The 18366-nt window shown below is 28.8% G+C and overlaps 1 protein-coding gene across 50 annotated transcripts in view; it reads right to left on the reverse strand.

Annotated features, from left to right (window-relative positions):
* Positions 1-18366, reverse strand: part of LOC107455144 (collagen alpha chain CG42342) — a 160818-nt gene that overhangs the window by 7268 nt on the left and 135184 nt on the right. For 18 of the 50 annotated variants that reach the window (XM_071182525.1, XM_071182547.1, XM_071182534.1 and 15 more), the window contains 13 exons: positions 14620-14709; positions 13073-13117; positions 12964-12987; positions 12810-12863; positions 12231-12263; positions 11209-11280; positions 11012-11056; positions 7425-7487; positions 7016-7042; positions 6259-6312; positions 4727-4753; positions 2552-2587; positions 1471-1524 (listed from right to left, as the gene is read on the reverse strand). In XM_071182525.1, the coding sequence (XP_071038626.1) occupies positions 1471-1524; positions 2552-2587; positions 4727-4753; positions 6259-6312; positions 7016-7042; positions 7425-7487; positions 11012-11056; positions 11209-11280; positions 12231-12263; positions 12810-12863; positions 12964-12987; positions 13073-13117; positions 14620-14709 (624 nt within the window). The remainder of the gene's footprint in view (positions 1-1470; positions 1525-2551; positions 2588-4726; positions 4754-6258; positions 6313-7015; positions 7043-7424; positions 7488-11011; positions 11057-11208; positions 11281-12230; positions 12264-12809; positions 12864-12963; positions 12988-13072; positions 13118-14619; positions 14710-18366) is intronic. The other 32 variants (XM_071182526.1, XM_071182558.1, XM_071182550.1 and 29 more) reach the window with 6 other exon arrangements.

Here is an 18366-nt window from a genome sequence, read left to right on the forward strand (position 1 = left end):
CCATCCTTAATGTTATTGCGCTTTAGGAATAAAATGTTCCTGAGAATTTGCAAAGATTTTCCCCCTTGAATTTTAACCTTGCTATATTTTATGTAATTAAACAAATTATTTTTTCTTCATAATTTTATTTTTTTGAAACAAAAATAATGAAGTTTTCATTTTCAATTTTATAGTAGTTTATTATACTTATAGTAAAAAGTAGTTCATCATAAAGTACTTGATTACTATTGTATATTTAAGTATTTATTATAAAGTAAAGTAGTTTATTACTTCAAGCAAGAGTAGTTTAGTTTTAAAAATAGTAAAAACCAGTTTAGAATAGCTTTTTATTTTTTTTCACATAAAAAGAATTATTTAAGATTTTTTTTAAAGTTTAATATACAAAACAATAATTAAAGTATTTTAAATGTTGTATATAAATTATCATATATCAGCAATATTTGAAAATTTCTTAGGGCACATTTAAAGAATATCATTGAAAATAATAATATTTTTTTCAAAATATTCCTCTTTGTCTAAATACTATACACTCTATAACAAAAAAATCATCCGGAATGTTTTGAACAGATATGGCTGGAATGATGCCGACTGGGGACGTATAGTCTTTAGCGACGAATCCCGCTTCCAACTGTGTCCTGACGATCATCGAAGACGTGTTTGGAGACGCACAGGGCAGAGGGGGGATCCTGCCTTCACTATTGCACGCCACACCGGCCCTCAACAAGGCATTATGGTCTGGGGTGCCATTTCCTTTGACAGCCGGACCCCTTTGGTCGTCATTAGAGGTACACTTACTGCACAGCGGTACGTCGACGACATCCTAAGACCTGTTTTGCTACCGTTCCTTTTGCAGCGCCCTGGGCTGGTTTTTCAGCAGGACAATGCCAGACCACATACGGCACGTGTTGCTATGAACTGTCTGCAAGCTTGTCAAACTCTTCCTTGGCCTGCCAGATCACCAGATCTCTCTCCCATCGAGCATGTCTGGGATATGATGGGAAGGCGAATGCATCTGGCATGGAATGTTGATGACCTCGTTCTACAATTGGATCGAATTTGGCAGGAAATACTGCAAGAGACCATCCGGGAGCTTATCGGTCTATGCCACGCCATGTGGCAGCTTGTATCCAGGCTAGAGGCGGGTCAACACCTTATTGAACTTGTTACTGTAACTCTGCAATAAATTATTAAATTGTTCTGAAATTTTAAACATTTACTATTCTGTACATTGTCTTCCTATCCACCAATTTTCGTTTCAATCGGACAACTCCTTCCAGGTGCGTCGATTTTTTTGTTACAGAGTGTAGATGAGTTTTCGAATTGTCATTTATGTAATAAAGACATTCTTTTATATACTACAATATATCTTTTTAACACATAAGTTCAGTTTCAAGAATGCGTGTCGCAACACTCACATTTTAGGCAGTGTAATGTAACTAAAAGTGCGAATAAAGTGAGAGAAGTGCGCACCTGATCGCCTTTGTCACCCTTCTCGCCCCTTTTTCCAAGTTTTCCTCTAGGGCCCTGAAAAGGCAGGTCATATCAACTCAGTCATTTATCCACCTTCAGTGGATAAATATTAAATTGCAACTTGACAGGAAATAAAATTTATACTTCTACCATCGTAACTTGAAGTTTAATTATGGAATATTTAGTATTCTTCTACTATGAAAATATTCCTTTGAATTTATAATGATTAAAATTTTTAAACGAAAAATATTTTCGTTGAAATAAATCATTCTTATTTAAGGTATCATTTAAGTATTTCCAACAATTAACGCTGTTGTCTCAATAGAAAATCTCAAACTCATATAATGATTATTTATGATAGGCTGAAATAAATATTATGACACATTATTAATGACACATTTTGTTAGTAATATTTTTTGTCGGCTTATTTTGATTTTATAAATTATTTCATTTTATTGTACTTTTAATGGATTAGTGGGGTTTTATTACTTTTATTCTTCAAAAATTTATTTATTTTATTTTTAAAATTTTAAGATCATAAAATTGAGTTTATAAGTCAGCATTATAAATTCTTATTATCTTTAGCATTCTAAGTTTTCTAGGAATGTCTTAAGAAAAAAATAAACTAACAAACCATAACTAAAAAAAATAATGATGCACAAACCTTCATATACACTGTTTTTGATATTAATGTTGAGGAGCCTTCTAAAATATTGACACACACAATATTTTTGTGTCAAATTAATGATAATTACGTTTATAAAAATGAGTTCTTACTCAATTAATGAGGTAATAGTGTGTTTTCGGTTCACTTTCTTGAAAGAATAAATATATCTGTGGCCCTCAAGGTTGTAGTTCCTTAAGTAGAACAATTATTTTTATTATAAAGTGCTAGTTACAACTGTGCCAGAAATACCAGTGCATGAAACATGCAACATGTGATCAGTGCAAATAAATGCGTGAACATAAAAAATATTCATGCTAATAAATATATATATAAATTTCATAATAATTTGTAAAGAATATTTTCAATTTCACAAAAAATGGTAAATAAAAGTTTAGTTTCTTTATATTAACTCACTGGTGGACCACCTTCTCCTCTTTCACCTTTCAAACCCTGAAAGAAGACCAATATTTATACATATTTTAAAATTTTCAAATTAAACATCACTTAAACAAAAAAATGACAGAAATTCACAAATATGACAACAGGGGAAAGCATTGAGATCTCAGGCAGTTTTCAATCATTGCATTGAAGAATTTTCAATAGAGACGGAAAAGTATTAAGCTTTGCGCAGAATATTGTGCATTAGAAAATAAAAGCCAGTTTCAAAACAGAAAAACGCCATAATACTTTTAAATGAGGCATTCCTGATATATTAAGAGGATAAAATATTTTTCAGCATCATAATTTGCGTAGTAAAAACAGATAAATTTCTTCAATGAATTTTTTAAAAATGTCTATTAAAACGTATAAGAAACAATATATTGGTTTCGTAAGTTGTCAAACACGCCAACTTGTTTCTATTCTGAATAATATTATTAGATTTTTAGAATGATTTACAGCCTACTGTAAGGATATTAAAGTATGGAATAAGGTTTATTTAGATTAAATTCTTAAATACATTACTGCTAGTAGATGTTTTAATATATGTCATATTAATGTCTCTTTTTAAGAAAACTTGTTCCGTTCAAACTTCAGAATCAAGACAAATGTAGTCACCAAAATGCTAATAACTACGAGCTACATGATGATATCATTTACACAGCCATTTTGCTGTTTAATTTGGAGTAAGCGTATTTATTACGCAAAAGAAGAGAAATAAGTTAAAAGCAAACCATAAAGGTACTCAATATGGCTTCAGAAATGCCTTTTGAACTCATAGGAAAAAGTATATTTTATAACACAAAATTGTGAAGTAATGAAGTGCACATGAAGGAAACTAAAATTATCTTCCAGGCCAAATAATAACGAAATATTAAAATTGCGATAGTGAAAAAAAATAAACATTTAATTTTTCCACAATTTATTTTGACGCCAGGGAGAATTGTGGTTTTATTAAGTAATTTTTCTAAGCACAAGCACCTATTTTATGACAATAGCGTTGCTATTTTCAATTTATTAGGGGGATGCAGGGTTTTTTTAAAAAGTGAATTCACATTTTTACATCGTCTGAAACAATGATTTAAATCAATCAATGGTCAATTCGGGCTGCGATTATTAATTTTTCTGAATTTTTACACAGCTCAATAATTAGGTACCTGCAAGCGAAGTCAGGCCTGGGTGTTGAATCTGATTGGTTACTGAATCGGGGCATTTGTTTATGACATGATTCAGCAGCAAATAAGTTTCGACACCCAAACGTGACGTAACCTGCAGGGACGCGAATAAAATTTAATACGAAACCTGATTTAGCATGATAATAAACCAAGCCTAATAGCTGTAACGTTAACACGCTATCTTGTTTATACCCAACCAGTTGATTTCAGTGATCTTCTTCTCGAGTTACAGGCACCCAATTCTTTGAGAAATAACTTTAAAAAAGTTTCAAAATTTGTTTTGCTACAATTCCAATGTTTCAAAATTTGATTTGCTACAATTCTAATTAAATTTAAGCAAATGGAATATTAAGAGAGTGGGATGTTAAAAAAAACTTCGATATGTCTTATTAAATTTGACAACAAAAGTTTAAAATTTAAAAGCACTTCAGAAAAACTTCCATTTATATATATATTGTANTATATATATATACTATAGTTTTTTTTTCATTTTATTGTTAAACTTTTCTCATTCAAAATTAAGAACTTTTCATCTCATTAAAAAACTTGACACAAAAATAAAATGGAAAATTTAATAAACGAAGCAATATTTTATTAAAATTTAATTTAATAAATAATTTGCTAAATGATTCTTTGTGTTAAAAAAATAATTTTATTTTTTTCCAAGAAACAGAGAAAATTATGCCTAATTCGAATTTTTTATAACAACACATGATTGGTTTTCAAATCTTAAAAAAATAATTATCACTAAAGCAGAGGTCCTGCAAGCATATTTGCATAGTTTATAAAAATACTGACTTTTTTTAAAATAATAATTTTTATTAAAAGTATAACTTTAAACACCGCTATGACATGTTAATAAGGAAGTATACGCTGGATAATTAAATAAACTTTTTATGCTTGCAAGCTATTGAAAAAGAGCTAATTGAGAAAAAAGATGGCAACAAAAGAATAATAAAAATAAAAATTAATTTACCGGCAAACCAGGTATGCCATCAGTCCCCTATTTCAAGAATAAAAATGGAATAATATATAAAAAAAAGTAAAAATGAACATAAAATTAAATCATAAAAAGTAAGAAAAAATTGAGAGTTCATTGTTTAAGAAAACTATTTTCTTTTTTCCTGGAGTAATCTTTAAGTCTTTTGTCTAAGGTTGTGAAATTGACTTAAAAATACAAACTTCAAAATTATAAAACAGTACGTACGTACATTTTCTCAAATAAAAATACTTCTCCCTAAAATTTTATATTTCTTTCATTTGAAAATAAAAAAAATCCACTGCAGTCAAATATTTTCATTTTTGTTAAGAATTATTTTAAACATCCCCAAAACACAACTTAGTTTTGATATATTATCTAAGATATTACTATGGATAATAATAGAAACGTAATGTTTCCTAAAATATTTCTAAAACCTTGGCTTCACTTGTAATTTTTAATTTTTTTGAAAATCTGTTCATTTCGGATCCAATAAAAGAAATTTCATTAAAAATCCTGGAAAGTTTCATTACTGTGCATCATACTGTATAAGGGAAAGGATAACCTTGTCAAGTCTTAGAGGATGAGGTTTGAGCACTGGTAGATTAATAAAATAAAATTAGAAATGTAATGCAAAAACATCCATTTATCTTTAATTTATAAACCATAATCAATTATGAGCAGTACAAAATTATTATTTATTTATCTCAATGTATGTAATTTTGTTAAGTTTTTATTATCTTACTTGATTAGTTTAATCCCTAATAAATAGATGGTTCCATTTTTTTTGAGTCATAATTTGCTTAAACATTTTGCAATGTTTATAAAATACTTTAGAAACGTAAAGGAAAGATTTCAATTGAAAAATTATTGGCGATGAACATTTAATACAGCGTTTTAAGCAATAAATAAACACATCTCTGGGGCATTGTACAATTTAAATATATTGTAACTTTCTTAAACTATATTGTAACTAAATTGCAATTTTTTCAAACTATTTTTTGCAATTATTTTTGTTGTAAAGGAATTTTTCAGTTTCATAATTAAAATAAAATCTTTTTATTTAAGGGATATTTTGACAGTAAGACTCAATTTAAAAGTTTTGCATCATACATACTGAAGTGTCAAGGGAAATGTTTAACATTTTAGCGTATTATTAAAGGGAGGAAAATGTTAAATGAAAATAAAAGATTATGAAGCTCTATAAATGGAAGGAAATTATTAGAAAATTCTTAGTATAAAGAAGTAAATTTGTGGAATCACTAAAACTTATGCAATAAGAAAAAGTATTTTTTATTAATTAAATAGACTGACATCACAAATACAGTTGAAATGGTAATAGTAAGTTAAATAATTGAGGTAAAAACTTTCTATAGTTAAAAGTCTCAAATTTTTATATTTAAAAAATATTATATAATTACAAGTATATATTTAAATATTAAAATACATTTTTGGATAAATGTATAAAAATGTAAATGTAAATAAAAGTGTATTTTTTTAATACGTAAAAGATATGTATATCCACTCACTGGTAAACCTGGCTCTCCTTTTTCACCTTTACTGCCTGGTTCACCTCTCTCACCCTAAAAAAATTTCAATTTTTTTAAAAACGATACTTATTGAGTTAAAAAGACAAAAATATTTATAAGATATGGTTAGAACTCCTGTGCCTGACGAAGTTAAGGGGTTACGACTTAACGGTTTGCAATCTTTTATTGGCTGAGTGCCAAAATTTCCCAAAACAGAAATTTCCTTGTAAACTTAATATGGACTGATAGACAAGGTAGTACCATTATTCGGTAGAGTTTAAAAAGCATAGATATGTACACCATTTTTTTGCTGTAAATATTTTTTCATTATTTAAAGTGTCAGTTATATGCAAAATAAATGCTTAATAACGATATATTTGGTAAATATTTAATTTTTAAAAATTATAATAACTATGTTTAGCACCTTTGCCAAGTCTTATTGATGCCTAATGGTTTGATATAGTCTTAAGTTTTTAGCTAAGTATTTCTTTCAAGTAGAAACTTTTGCTAGCAATAAGAATAAAGTTATATATTTATATTTAATAGAGATGAATTAGTTAATCAATAATTTACGTAACTTTTGAGTAGTTTGGCATGTACCGAGGAGCTTCATAAAGTTTGGTATTCTTTAACTAACATAATCTGAAAAATTTTGAAGTCGCTTATCGTAACTTTCTAACTACGTTTGACAGAGGAACTCTAGGCTATGTAAATTGTGGCACCATTGTGATTATATCAGCTTTGTGAATCAACTTACTTTCATTCCGTCCAAACCAGGAGGTCCCTGCAATAAAAGTTAATTTTAGACGCCGAATAACAATAGTAAATTTGATTACAATAACATCCCTGAAAACAGAATTAAATGTATTTAATGTAACAAAGAAAATTAGTGTATTAGTTTGTTACGGTGAATGTTATAATGCTGATGTGCCGTGTTAGTTTCATTAGATGCTACAAATAATTCCCCTAAAAATAAAAAAAAAGGAAATGTAAAATATAAGAAAGCATTCAAAAGTAAAGTCAAAACAAAGAATTTTAGTGATTAAATAAATAAAATATAAAGTGAAATGTAAAATAAATAAAGCCTCTTTTTTTATGAAAATAATGAAAAAAGTGCTAATTCCCACTGTTATTCTTTTCTTAATAAAATTTATCATGATACAAACCATAAGCCCATGTTTTCCATCTGCTCCAGGAGGTCCATGGTCGCCTTGTACACCAACAGGGCCCTTAACAGAGAAAAAGCGTTTGTTAATAAAATAATATGTATTTTTGTTTGAATGTAGAAACTCTATTAGCTTTAAAAATTATGAAGTTGAAAAGTTCACCAGGCAAACCATACAAGCTTTAAAATTTATATTAAGATATATGTTTAAATATGTTTGTCATCAAGAATTCTATAAGTCACCTACTGCTGCACATTGTTGGATTCTTTAGCATACATTTAACTTTAATACTACCAAAATTCTTCTCCCCTTGTCATATTAGTTCATTTTGAAGCTCTAGAATCTTGCTTTACTCAGATGAATGTTAATTCCCTAATTAACGACATGAGATATTGAAACCCTCCACACCACTTGGAAATGCATCCTCCGTGGTTTGTCTCTTTAGCCATTTTCATTTTCCGCAATTACCATGGCTTTTATTGCTTTATTTCTAAGATTTATCGTATCTTTCATACATTCATTGGCAATTTTGAGCTTTCTTTCAATTTTGTTTCATTTTTCTCATTCACGTTCTTTTGGAATGTTTATTTTAACTTAAACGAAACAATTCGAATTTTCTATCTTGGTAATTTTTGAAGTTAAAGAAGTCCGTTATCAGAACTCCATCCTGTTTATCTTTCCATTTTAGCCTCTTGGAATTATTTATATTCATTTAATGTGTATTTGATGCTTCCAATGACAAAACTGAAACTTTATGTTCTTTTACTCTTAAGTTTACTTTATGGTATGTTACGAAAATTCGACAATAAAATGGCTGAAAACATCCCGAAAACGTTTTGATTTAGCTTGTGCAAGCGCTATTGAAATATTTTATAAATATTTCTAGTCTCTCCGAGGTAAATCACCCCTGTAATATTTAAAAGATTACAACTCGAGAATAATTTCTCTGACAACCAAAAGGAAACTTCTAAAGAATTACCCAGTAAATGTAACCAAAAAAGTGTTTCTTCTGAAAAAATTAATTTCAATGTATTTTTTGACAAAATCTTTCACATGTTACTATAAATTGTATCAGAAAACTCCCCATGTCTCTTCTATACATTTTCTATTTTTTGAGGAAAAGGGGAAGGGCAGAATTTCTTCTATATAGGCAAGTACGACATACATTCCGAGTATTTTTTTAGGTGGAATAGAATGGTATAATTTCGAAACGATCGAACTAATGGCTTAAAAGCTATACGCTTTTCCTATATATTAAGAGCACAAATTTGTACTTATATCTATTAACAAACCTAAAATCGCTATCTAAAATCGTGAAACATTGCTTCTACATATTTTTTCACACTGAAAGTAATGATACTACAAACGTATCAATAAAGTTCAATACAACGTATAATATAATATAGTTACGTATACGTATAATATAGTTCAGAAGATGCAAAAGTTTCTGTGCCTAAAAAGTACCACTTTTAACATGTACTTTTATTTTATATAATTACCGTGGTTGAACAGTTAACATAATTTTGGGTTTACGACTACTAATGTTCAGCTCCGTAGTCTTGTAATTTGGAATCAATCTCAATTGATCAGTACCTCAGAGGTATGATTTGTTATGAGAACATGGAGGACTTTGTGACCTGCCAGATTTAACGCACACCACTCCCCATTTACTACTTTGGCCGGAGGGGAGCAAACTCACGACGTCTTTTACACGGGCCCAGTGCGCTACCAACTAGGCTATCCCGGCAGTGAGATGTACTTATGTATGCATTTTACATTGCTATCCAGGAATAATCTGAACCAGAAAAGTATATTTTCCGATGTAATTTTCACACAAAGTCAAACGTGGCTGATGCCAAGACAATTGCACTAATAGTTTAGAAGCTATAAGGGTTTTCTTCATAATAAGTGCATATTTATACAAAAAAATTCACCTTTAAAATATTATTCTTTTGATTCACGTTTGATCTCATTAGATTAAATGAAGGAAAAATACATTTAAATATTTATCACAATTGTCTCCATAGTATTATGTGATACGTAAATAAGTGCAAATAGAAAATTGTACTTTTGTGCATAAAACGCTTATAGCTTCAAAAATGCTAGTCTATAGTCTTGTGTTTAGTTCATTCAACAGCAATTTTTTTCAACAAAATTTCAGCAAAGGATAGACCTTATATGCTCAAATGGTTTCTCTATAGTAATGTAAAGCATATACGTCAGCATGTGTAAAAAGTAGTACAAACTCTTACAGCTTTTGATATAATTTTCTATTAACTTGTGTACAGTCTCATTCGATTTAGCATGAAAAAATATATCGAAAAATGTCTCCCTTGTATAGATAGCAGTATCATATGTATTAATAGTTACATGTCCAAATTGTACATAGAACTATTATAACTTCAAAACTATTTATTTGATCGTCTCGAAATCGGTATTATTTAATTCTAATAAATAAGAGAAGAGAGGGGAAGTGTTCAGGTATTATTTATAATAACTTTAAAAAGCTATTTGTCAAAAAATATTCTGTGTATTAATTTTACCGAAGAAAAAAAAATTACTGGACTAAAAATATTTCTAAAATTATACTGTGTTGTGAGTTCTTTTTAAATGTATTTGAGACATTTTCTGTGGACTGACTTATGCTCGAATGCATTTATTTACAAAAATTTGACGTGATTAGTTTAGTTCTTTAAAAACAGGGTACTGGAACTTAAAAATAATTTAACATAAATTAAGGTATTGGGTGTACAAATTAGTTTGGTCCGTTTTTTTTGTGTGATCAAAAATGCTTTTATTTCAGAACAAAATGAATGAATAGGCTAATCAAAGTATTGTTCATCGCTGGCTACTACTTTTTCCCACCTCTCAGGCAATTTTCGAATTCCATCTCGAAAAAATTTCTCGTCTTTTGAGACGATCCAAGTTAGGAGCCAATTTTCGATTTCTGCAAAAGAAATGAACTGGTGACTTGCCAAATCGTGCTGCATCTGTCGGAACAACCAGTAATCAGACGGAGCAATGTCCAGCAAATACATCGGGTGCGGTAAAATATCCCACTTGAGCGTTTTCAAATAATTTTTTACGACTTTTGAATAATCAGGCTGACTCTTATTAGGCAGAAAAATAACTTTGTCATGTCTTTGCTCGTATTCCGGCCGTTTTTCCCGTAATGCACGGCTCAAACGAATCAATTGTAGTCTATACCGATCAGCCGTAATGGAATCGTCAGGTTGTAGCAGCTCATAGTANTATTAATTTATGTTTTATAAAGAAACTGATATTGAGTCAAGTATAAAAAAAACTCACAAATTTTACATACTTAATTAGGTATGTGTGATTTGCGTATTGAGAACTGCTTTTTTTCTCGACCCACAATCGACCCTTCCGATTCGGATCGACCCCCATTCGCCCCCCTGTCTCAGAAACCCCGCTTTTGCTAAATAGACCCCTGAGGGTCTATATAGACCACTTTGGCGACCTCTGGCTTAGATCTTTAAAAACAAGGTACTTTAGCTTAAAAATAATTAAAGATAAATTAAGGTACTAAAAGTATAACTTAAAAAGTGAATTTGAGTAATACTCACTGGAAGTCCCATTGGTCCAGGATCTCCTTTATCTCCTTTGTCACCCTGCAAAAATTTGTTTGAATTATAATTTTATTCCAATTTTAATCATAAGTTTTCTGAAATTAGATACAAATTTCAAGAAAAAACATAAAAGGCAATTAATTTAATTAAAGGGTATTGATTTTGAAAAAAAATGATTTCCGAAATTGACTTACTGGTTCACCTTTTTGACCATCAACTCCCTTGTCTCCTTTGATTCCTGGTGGTCCTTGTAAGCCTTGAGGTCCCTATAAAAAAAGAAACTGAATTAATCTAAGCAATGGTATATAATTATTTTTAAATGTAAATTATGTTTTTAAATAACATTTTAAAAGTAAAGCATGTTACTCTCTCTCTCTTCAATTTTTAAATTTTTAGAATGAAAATATATTAAAATGACCTATATATAATTTTCTCCTTTAGTATGACTGAGAAATCTCGTGACATTATTTGTACAACATGCAACATAGTTTCAATGTTTGTAAAATAGACTACCATTAAAAAAATAAATGAATTTAGTTTTCGAAAAATTTACATTGGAGAAAAACTCTTTTTAAAATTACAAATCACGTGTGTCATTTTTGAGCTCTTTACAACTTAAGTTAAAAAATGCTTCGTTCTAAGTCATTGAAAAATTTGATAACCTTTTATCTGAATTAAATTAGTTTGACTTATTGGATTGTGTTGTAAATTAAAGTAAAAATCGTGGCAATTTGACTTTAAAGTCTCATGCAATATTAGAAAATCATAAATATTTAAATATAATAGCTCATCAATTCTTTTATATGACATAATTCCAAAGTTCAGTACATTTTATATTACTTCGCGGAAATATTTTTTTAAAATATAAAATTCATATTTAAAGTTATCTAAACTATTGGTATACAGGATTATGAATCAAGTAAATTATGGTTTTCTGAAGTCAACTGATTGACGAAAATTAGGAGATTAGTATAAGTTCTTTAAGTCTTTAAATATAATAATAAATTATTAAACATTTAATTTTAAACATTTGTTGAATTTCTTTTTAAAATACGGAGAAGTTTTAATCATCTCAAAATAAGAAGGGGTACCTGTAACCAACTTAAAAAACACGAAAAATGGTGGAAGGATACGGAATCATTACTTCAAAAATAATAAATTATCGCAGACTAATGCATTATTACAAAAGAGAAAAAAGATGTTAAACATTCTTTACCGGAGGGCCGGACGGTCCTGGTGGTCCCACTACCTATAAAAAAAAGAAACAGAACGAGAAAATATTTCTCCTAAGAAGTTACAAATAAAATTTAATTGAAAGAAAAAAGTTAAATGCAAAAGCTATAACGTGTACAATTGCTTTGATTTTCAGCAGTATTTTCTTTATAAATAATAAATGCATGAAATTGCTTAGGATTATTTTTATATTAGCTTTAATATTATTTATTATAACTATTTAACTATTTACTTTACACTTTAGCTAAAAGCGTGAAAAAAATTCTAAAAAATACTGTTCAAATATAATTTAATTTATTATTTTTTTAAATCATTTCTTTATACTGCAAACATATTTGTTTGTTTATTTATTTAAGCTTTTTTTTCAGAGATAACTTTTAATTTGAATATTTGGAGCTAAAGAGCTGAAAATTCACTGTTCAGCAAGTTAAAAACATTTTGAATTCAAGATGAATATCTTAAAGGTAAGTTAATACTTAATATTACATTCGATTAAACATTTTGATAATATTATAACAAAACAGCAAACCATGCAGATAAAATTAAAATTGAACATAATTACCATATCACTAGTGAAAGCTCCGTAGCGGCTGTCAGACTGAAAGGGAGCAAAGGCCTAAATCAATTTTAGACCAATGAGCACTGATTAATAAAAGTATTGATATAGCAGGTAGTTCATATGTTTGAAATGTATTTGCAAAATAAAGTGTACTCACTTGTTTTATGTACTTGATAGGCGACTGAAAAGACATAAAAAACATTTCTTAGTTTGGAAATGAAATAACTGAAATCTATAAATTAAGTTAAAGTTAATATTTAACTGACCGTATCTCCTTTGTCTCCCTTTTCCCCAGGCATTCCATGCTTTCCCTGTAAAAAAAATCAAATTATTATCAGATTCAGATTATTAGATCATATTCAGATTATTTTAAGTTGATACATGGTTATTAACATTCAAGGCAATCAATTAAATTGTAGCATTTACAAACAGTGCTTTAATGCAATGGTGTTAAGCTGATACATGCTTATGTTATTATTGACATTTAAGACAAACAATGAAATTGTAGCAGTTAAAAATAGTGCTGTAATGTAACAGTAAGTTGACACGGGCTTATATTATTATTAACATTTAAAGCAATCAATGAAATTGTGGTAGTTAAAAACAGTACTTCAATGTAACTGTGTTAAGCTGATACATGCTTATATTATTATCAACTTTCAAGATAATTAATGAAATTACTGTAGTTGAAAACAGTGCTTTAATGTAACAGTAAGTTGATAATACTATTATTATTATCCCTCAAGACAATCAATGAAATTGTTGTAGTTAAAAAAAGTACTTTAATATTATAGTACACTTGTTTTCTAGAAAACATAATTACTTTTGGGAATAAAATAACACCTTTTAAAAATAACATTATTCGTAAGACTATTGGTTGATCTTTGACCAATATGGAAAGGTGGTAAATTAAAAATGCCTCCTGGTCATAACTCAGAAACTTCCAGTACCGATTGAGGGTGTGTAATTTTCTAATATTAAAATTTTTATTGCTAAATTTTTCTTTTTAATAAATTATAACGACAAAGGCGTTTACATTATTATAAACTTATTTGAGTGTAATTTTGCACTAGTTTTATTTAAATTGTTTTACAGTAAAATTATTTAACTATTTGAGTATTTCGCTTACCACGCGTGATAATTTATTTAGTTTTTGCCACTTTTTCTTGGTTTTAAGACAGCATACATCTAATAATGCTAACCAGAATTAATATGATCAAAAAATCCCAATAATGAACTAAGACTTTGAAAGAACATTATTTGTATATATGACATTTACAATATTTTTAATAACTAGCAAAATCGATATAATCTAAAAATAGTTTTACTGTATTAATTTTAAATTTTATTTTAAATTATATTCATTATATTTCTTGCAATATCCCCTTTTAAATGCAAATATTTTCCATTTTTCGTACGCAGAATTAACGATTTTAAATTAATATGCGAGGATTAGGATATTTTGTACGTTCATTTAAATGACAGTCAAAATCAATTGCGAAATATTATAAGCTTTTTTCTTTTGTCTTGAAACAAACAAAAAGTTCTTTTTCTTTTTGCCAAAGCAAATGATTTTTTTTTAAAATTTACTTTTAGACTGTGATTAATAATTGTAACAGCTTAATATGAATTATAATTTGATATTAATTAAATTTACAATATATTATGGATGCAAAATTTTTTTTTGAAGTATTATTTTTCCGTAATCAACTTTTGAAATAAACATATACTTTAAACATAAAGTTTTGTTTAAAATTTTATTTACTTTTATTTTACGGAATAAAGTTTACGGAAGAAACGATTCCCAACTTACTGGTGGTCCAGGTAATCCAGGAGGTCCCATCAAACCTGGTGGTCCAAGATCCCCAGTATTTCCCTTTTCTCCTTTAGGACCTAATTGACCCTGAAATTTTGAAACACAACTAAACTAAAAAAATAATATCATATTTATTAAAGAGTACTGAGTTAGCATGAAAATTATTTCATTAATAAATACCTTATTCCTCAGAAAAAAATTCAATTAAAAGAAAGTTTGTTAAATTGAAATTTAATACTAATTAAAATAAGGATAGTTTTGTTCTACATATTTATTTAAATGGAATGCAACTTAAAGATAAAAAGAAAATGTGAAAATTATAGAGTGACATTACTATTGAAATGACTATTTAAAAATTTTATGAATTGTTTTTTAAAAATTTAACAAATTTCACTAAAGATAATCAAAGACAGACAAATTACAATCAAAGCAAACAAATTTAAAAGTAGAACTTATTTTACATTTTTTAAAATCTTTTTTCTTGTATATTTTTATATAAAAAAATTGGTTAATTTTTGAAAGATTAAGTAAAATAGAAATAGTAATTTTTATAGATTGCTATATAACTTATGATTGCGATGATAGTTTTTTTTATCGTACTTAAGCTTTACATTATGATTGGATCAAAACTTTTGATCGTACTTAACTCATGATTTTAATTTAATTTTTTGAGTATCATATAGATGTTCGGAATTGTTTCCTCAATTAATAGATGTATCCCCAGAAACATTAAATTTTTGTCTGCATCTTTGGAGAATAGATTTTCTAAAATAGCATTCAATTCAACATCACTGCGGAATAGTTTTTATCTCTCACACATTTGGGAACATATTTTGCACCCTTGAAGCATAGAATTTTATCCCACATTCCAGCAGGACAGATTTTCCCCCCAAATACTAAGGAAATAAATTTCTTTCATGTTAATCGAATTTTCTCCTCTAGGGGATAGAATTTCTTCTCACATCCCTGAAGAATAGACTTTTTTCCTCACGGTACAAAATGTTCCTTAGATAGCTACCTTTAAACGTTCTGCAATCAAAATTATTATAATGTTGTAAAAGGCCATAATCAAAGATTTAATAAATAATTTGTTTTGAATCCATATGAAATTTATGCCAAAGACATTATTAGAAATTTTGGAGCTTGTTGAACCGTTATAGCACTCATATTACTGCATTTTTTATATGCTGCTGAGTTGGACCAAGGGGTTGAACTTCAATAGCAACTGTCTGTATCCAAGTTTGCTCATAACCTAAATTTAATCTGTTGTAACAGAACAACTCTACTAATCAAGAGGGCACTAACAATATATCTAATTGCTTACGTTGCTTAACATCTTTATATGGCGCTGAGTATGACTAAGGTTGAACTTGATTGTAACCGTCTGTATCCAAGCTTGCTCATAACCTTAATTTAATCTGTTGTAACAGATCAACTCTACTGATCAAGAAGGCACTAACAAGATATCTAATTGCTTACGTTGCTTAACATCTTTAAATGATGCTGAGTATGACTAAGGTTGAACCTGATTGTAACAGTCTGTATGCAGGCTTGCTCGTTACCTAAATTTAATCTATTGTAACAGATCAACTCTAGTGATCCAGAAGGCTCTAACAAGATATCGAATCACTTACGTTGCGCAACATCTTTGTATGGCGCTGTGTAAAAACCAAGATTGAGCTTGATTGTAACCTTTGTATCTATGCTTGCCTACAACCTAAATTTAATCTGTAATCCAGAGGGTGTTAACAAGATATCTAATCGCTTACGTCAATTTTGATTGTAAATTATTATCATAAGAAGCACGTCCTAGTTTATTTGGCAGCAAAAGAATAAGAGAAATCGTAGTTAGGAATTTAATTAAATTGATAATTGAATGTTGTGGCGAGTATTATTTTTACCTACTCTATATTTGGGATGTCTTGTTCTGGAAGAAATATTTCTGTCATTTGCATGTACGATGGGATAGATCATTTTAATATTAGATATTGAGTATCATTAGCAGTCTTGGACTGACCATTTGAATTTTGATGGGTAAATGAAGTTATTGTGTATTTGAAATTATTCAATATAATAATTTACATAGATATACATAGATAATTTACATAGAATATAATAATTTAAGCAGTATTGCTTTGTGATAATCCATTTTAGTATAATGAGACAGCCTAATACTTAACAGTTGAGTTAATAATCTGATACAGCCCTGGTTGAGCTAGATTTGCCCCTCCTCGTAAACATGTTTTACAATAATCTGGTTCAACTTGAATGATAACATGATTAAATTTAACACCTTATAAAATTGCAGCAACTTTGCATTGTATAAAGTACCAACATTACGGTTCAACGTTAAATTGATTTTTCTGTGCGTATACCGTAAAATAAATCAGTTAAAGTGTCCAAATCAAATGATATTTGTTTCTAAAAATGATTTGGAACTATATGTTTTTGGCTTATGTATAATAATAATAATGACAAATATATATCTATAATCATTTCATACTTATTTTGATGCTCTAAAATTCTTGAAAGTTAGCATGATTTTCTTTTAAAAGACTGTGAGAAAAGAATTTCGCATCTGAAGCAGAAGACCTTTTGGTAAGGGGACATATATATTTTTTATATTGTGAACTAGATTCATGATTCAGGTTTGGTGAAAGAATATTCATTCTTGATTTTATTTACACGCTTCAATGCGTATATATAGTTGCATCATCAACATTGAAGAAGGAGCGAGGCAAAAAAATAATAGTCTGGGGCTTTTGGAGAACAACATTTTTGACAAGGTATTGAACTGGAAAAATAAGAGGGCCAGAACCTTTTTTTCCCTTTGTGATTAAAATTCGATGCATAATGTTTGCTAAAAGTGAAAATCGAATTCGGATTCTGTAGTGCGTATGAAGCATATTTATTAAATAAAGTAATTGGCTAAAACGTTTATTTATTGGTCTTTAATTTTTTATTATAAATAATAAAAAATTTCCGATTTTTCTTTCTGATTTTCAATTACATGTTTCATTAACCCCATTCTCGTATCCCTCAAAAACGTTCAATTTGTATAAGTCTATACCGGAAAAAGCACTGACATCTATGATCATTCAAGTTAGCTTTCGTAGTTTTTCTAATTTTAAGATAAGCTGAATTTATTAGTATTTTTTTTAATTTACAAAATGTGAAATTACAATTCATCAAAGTAAAAAAGAGTTAAAGAATAGTTACAAACCCTGATAGTAGAGTAAGGTTTATTTTCACTCTGTAAATTACAACCTTTTCATGTAAATCAACAAATGATTTTAATACGGTTCACGTGTAAAAATTATAACCTTAAAGCGAGATATGTGACAATCTGCTCTATTCTACGCAAATTACTCTATTTTAAGACCTTATTGTTGTTGTTGTTGTTCATTTACGTCGCACTTGGGCTGCACAATGGGCTATTGGCGATGGTTTGGGAAACATCCCTTAGGATGATCCGAAGACATGCCATCGCAATTTTGATCCTCTGCAGAGGGGATGGCACCCCCGCTTCGGNACCGGTTATCTTTTCACCAATGGTTTCACAAATTTTCTTATGGCATGTATTGTTTTGATAAATCACAATTGAACATTTAAATCTTTGAGGTAGATTCGATACCTGTTTTCTCCGAGCGGAGCTCGGTCACCCGCTGGTATAAAGTAATTATAACGTTTGCTACGTTTTATAAGTTCAGCTAAAATCCACCTTGTCATAAGATTTTTTCGTTG

This window comes from Parasteatoda tepidariorum, chromosome 6 (assembly GCF_043381705.1).
Source record: "Parasteatoda tepidariorum isolate YZ-2023 chromosome 6, CAS_Ptep_4.0, whole genome shotgun sequence".
NCBI classification, from domain to species: domain Eukaryota; kingdom Metazoa; phylum Arthropoda; class Arachnida; order Araneae; family Theridiidae; genus Parasteatoda; species Parasteatoda tepidariorum.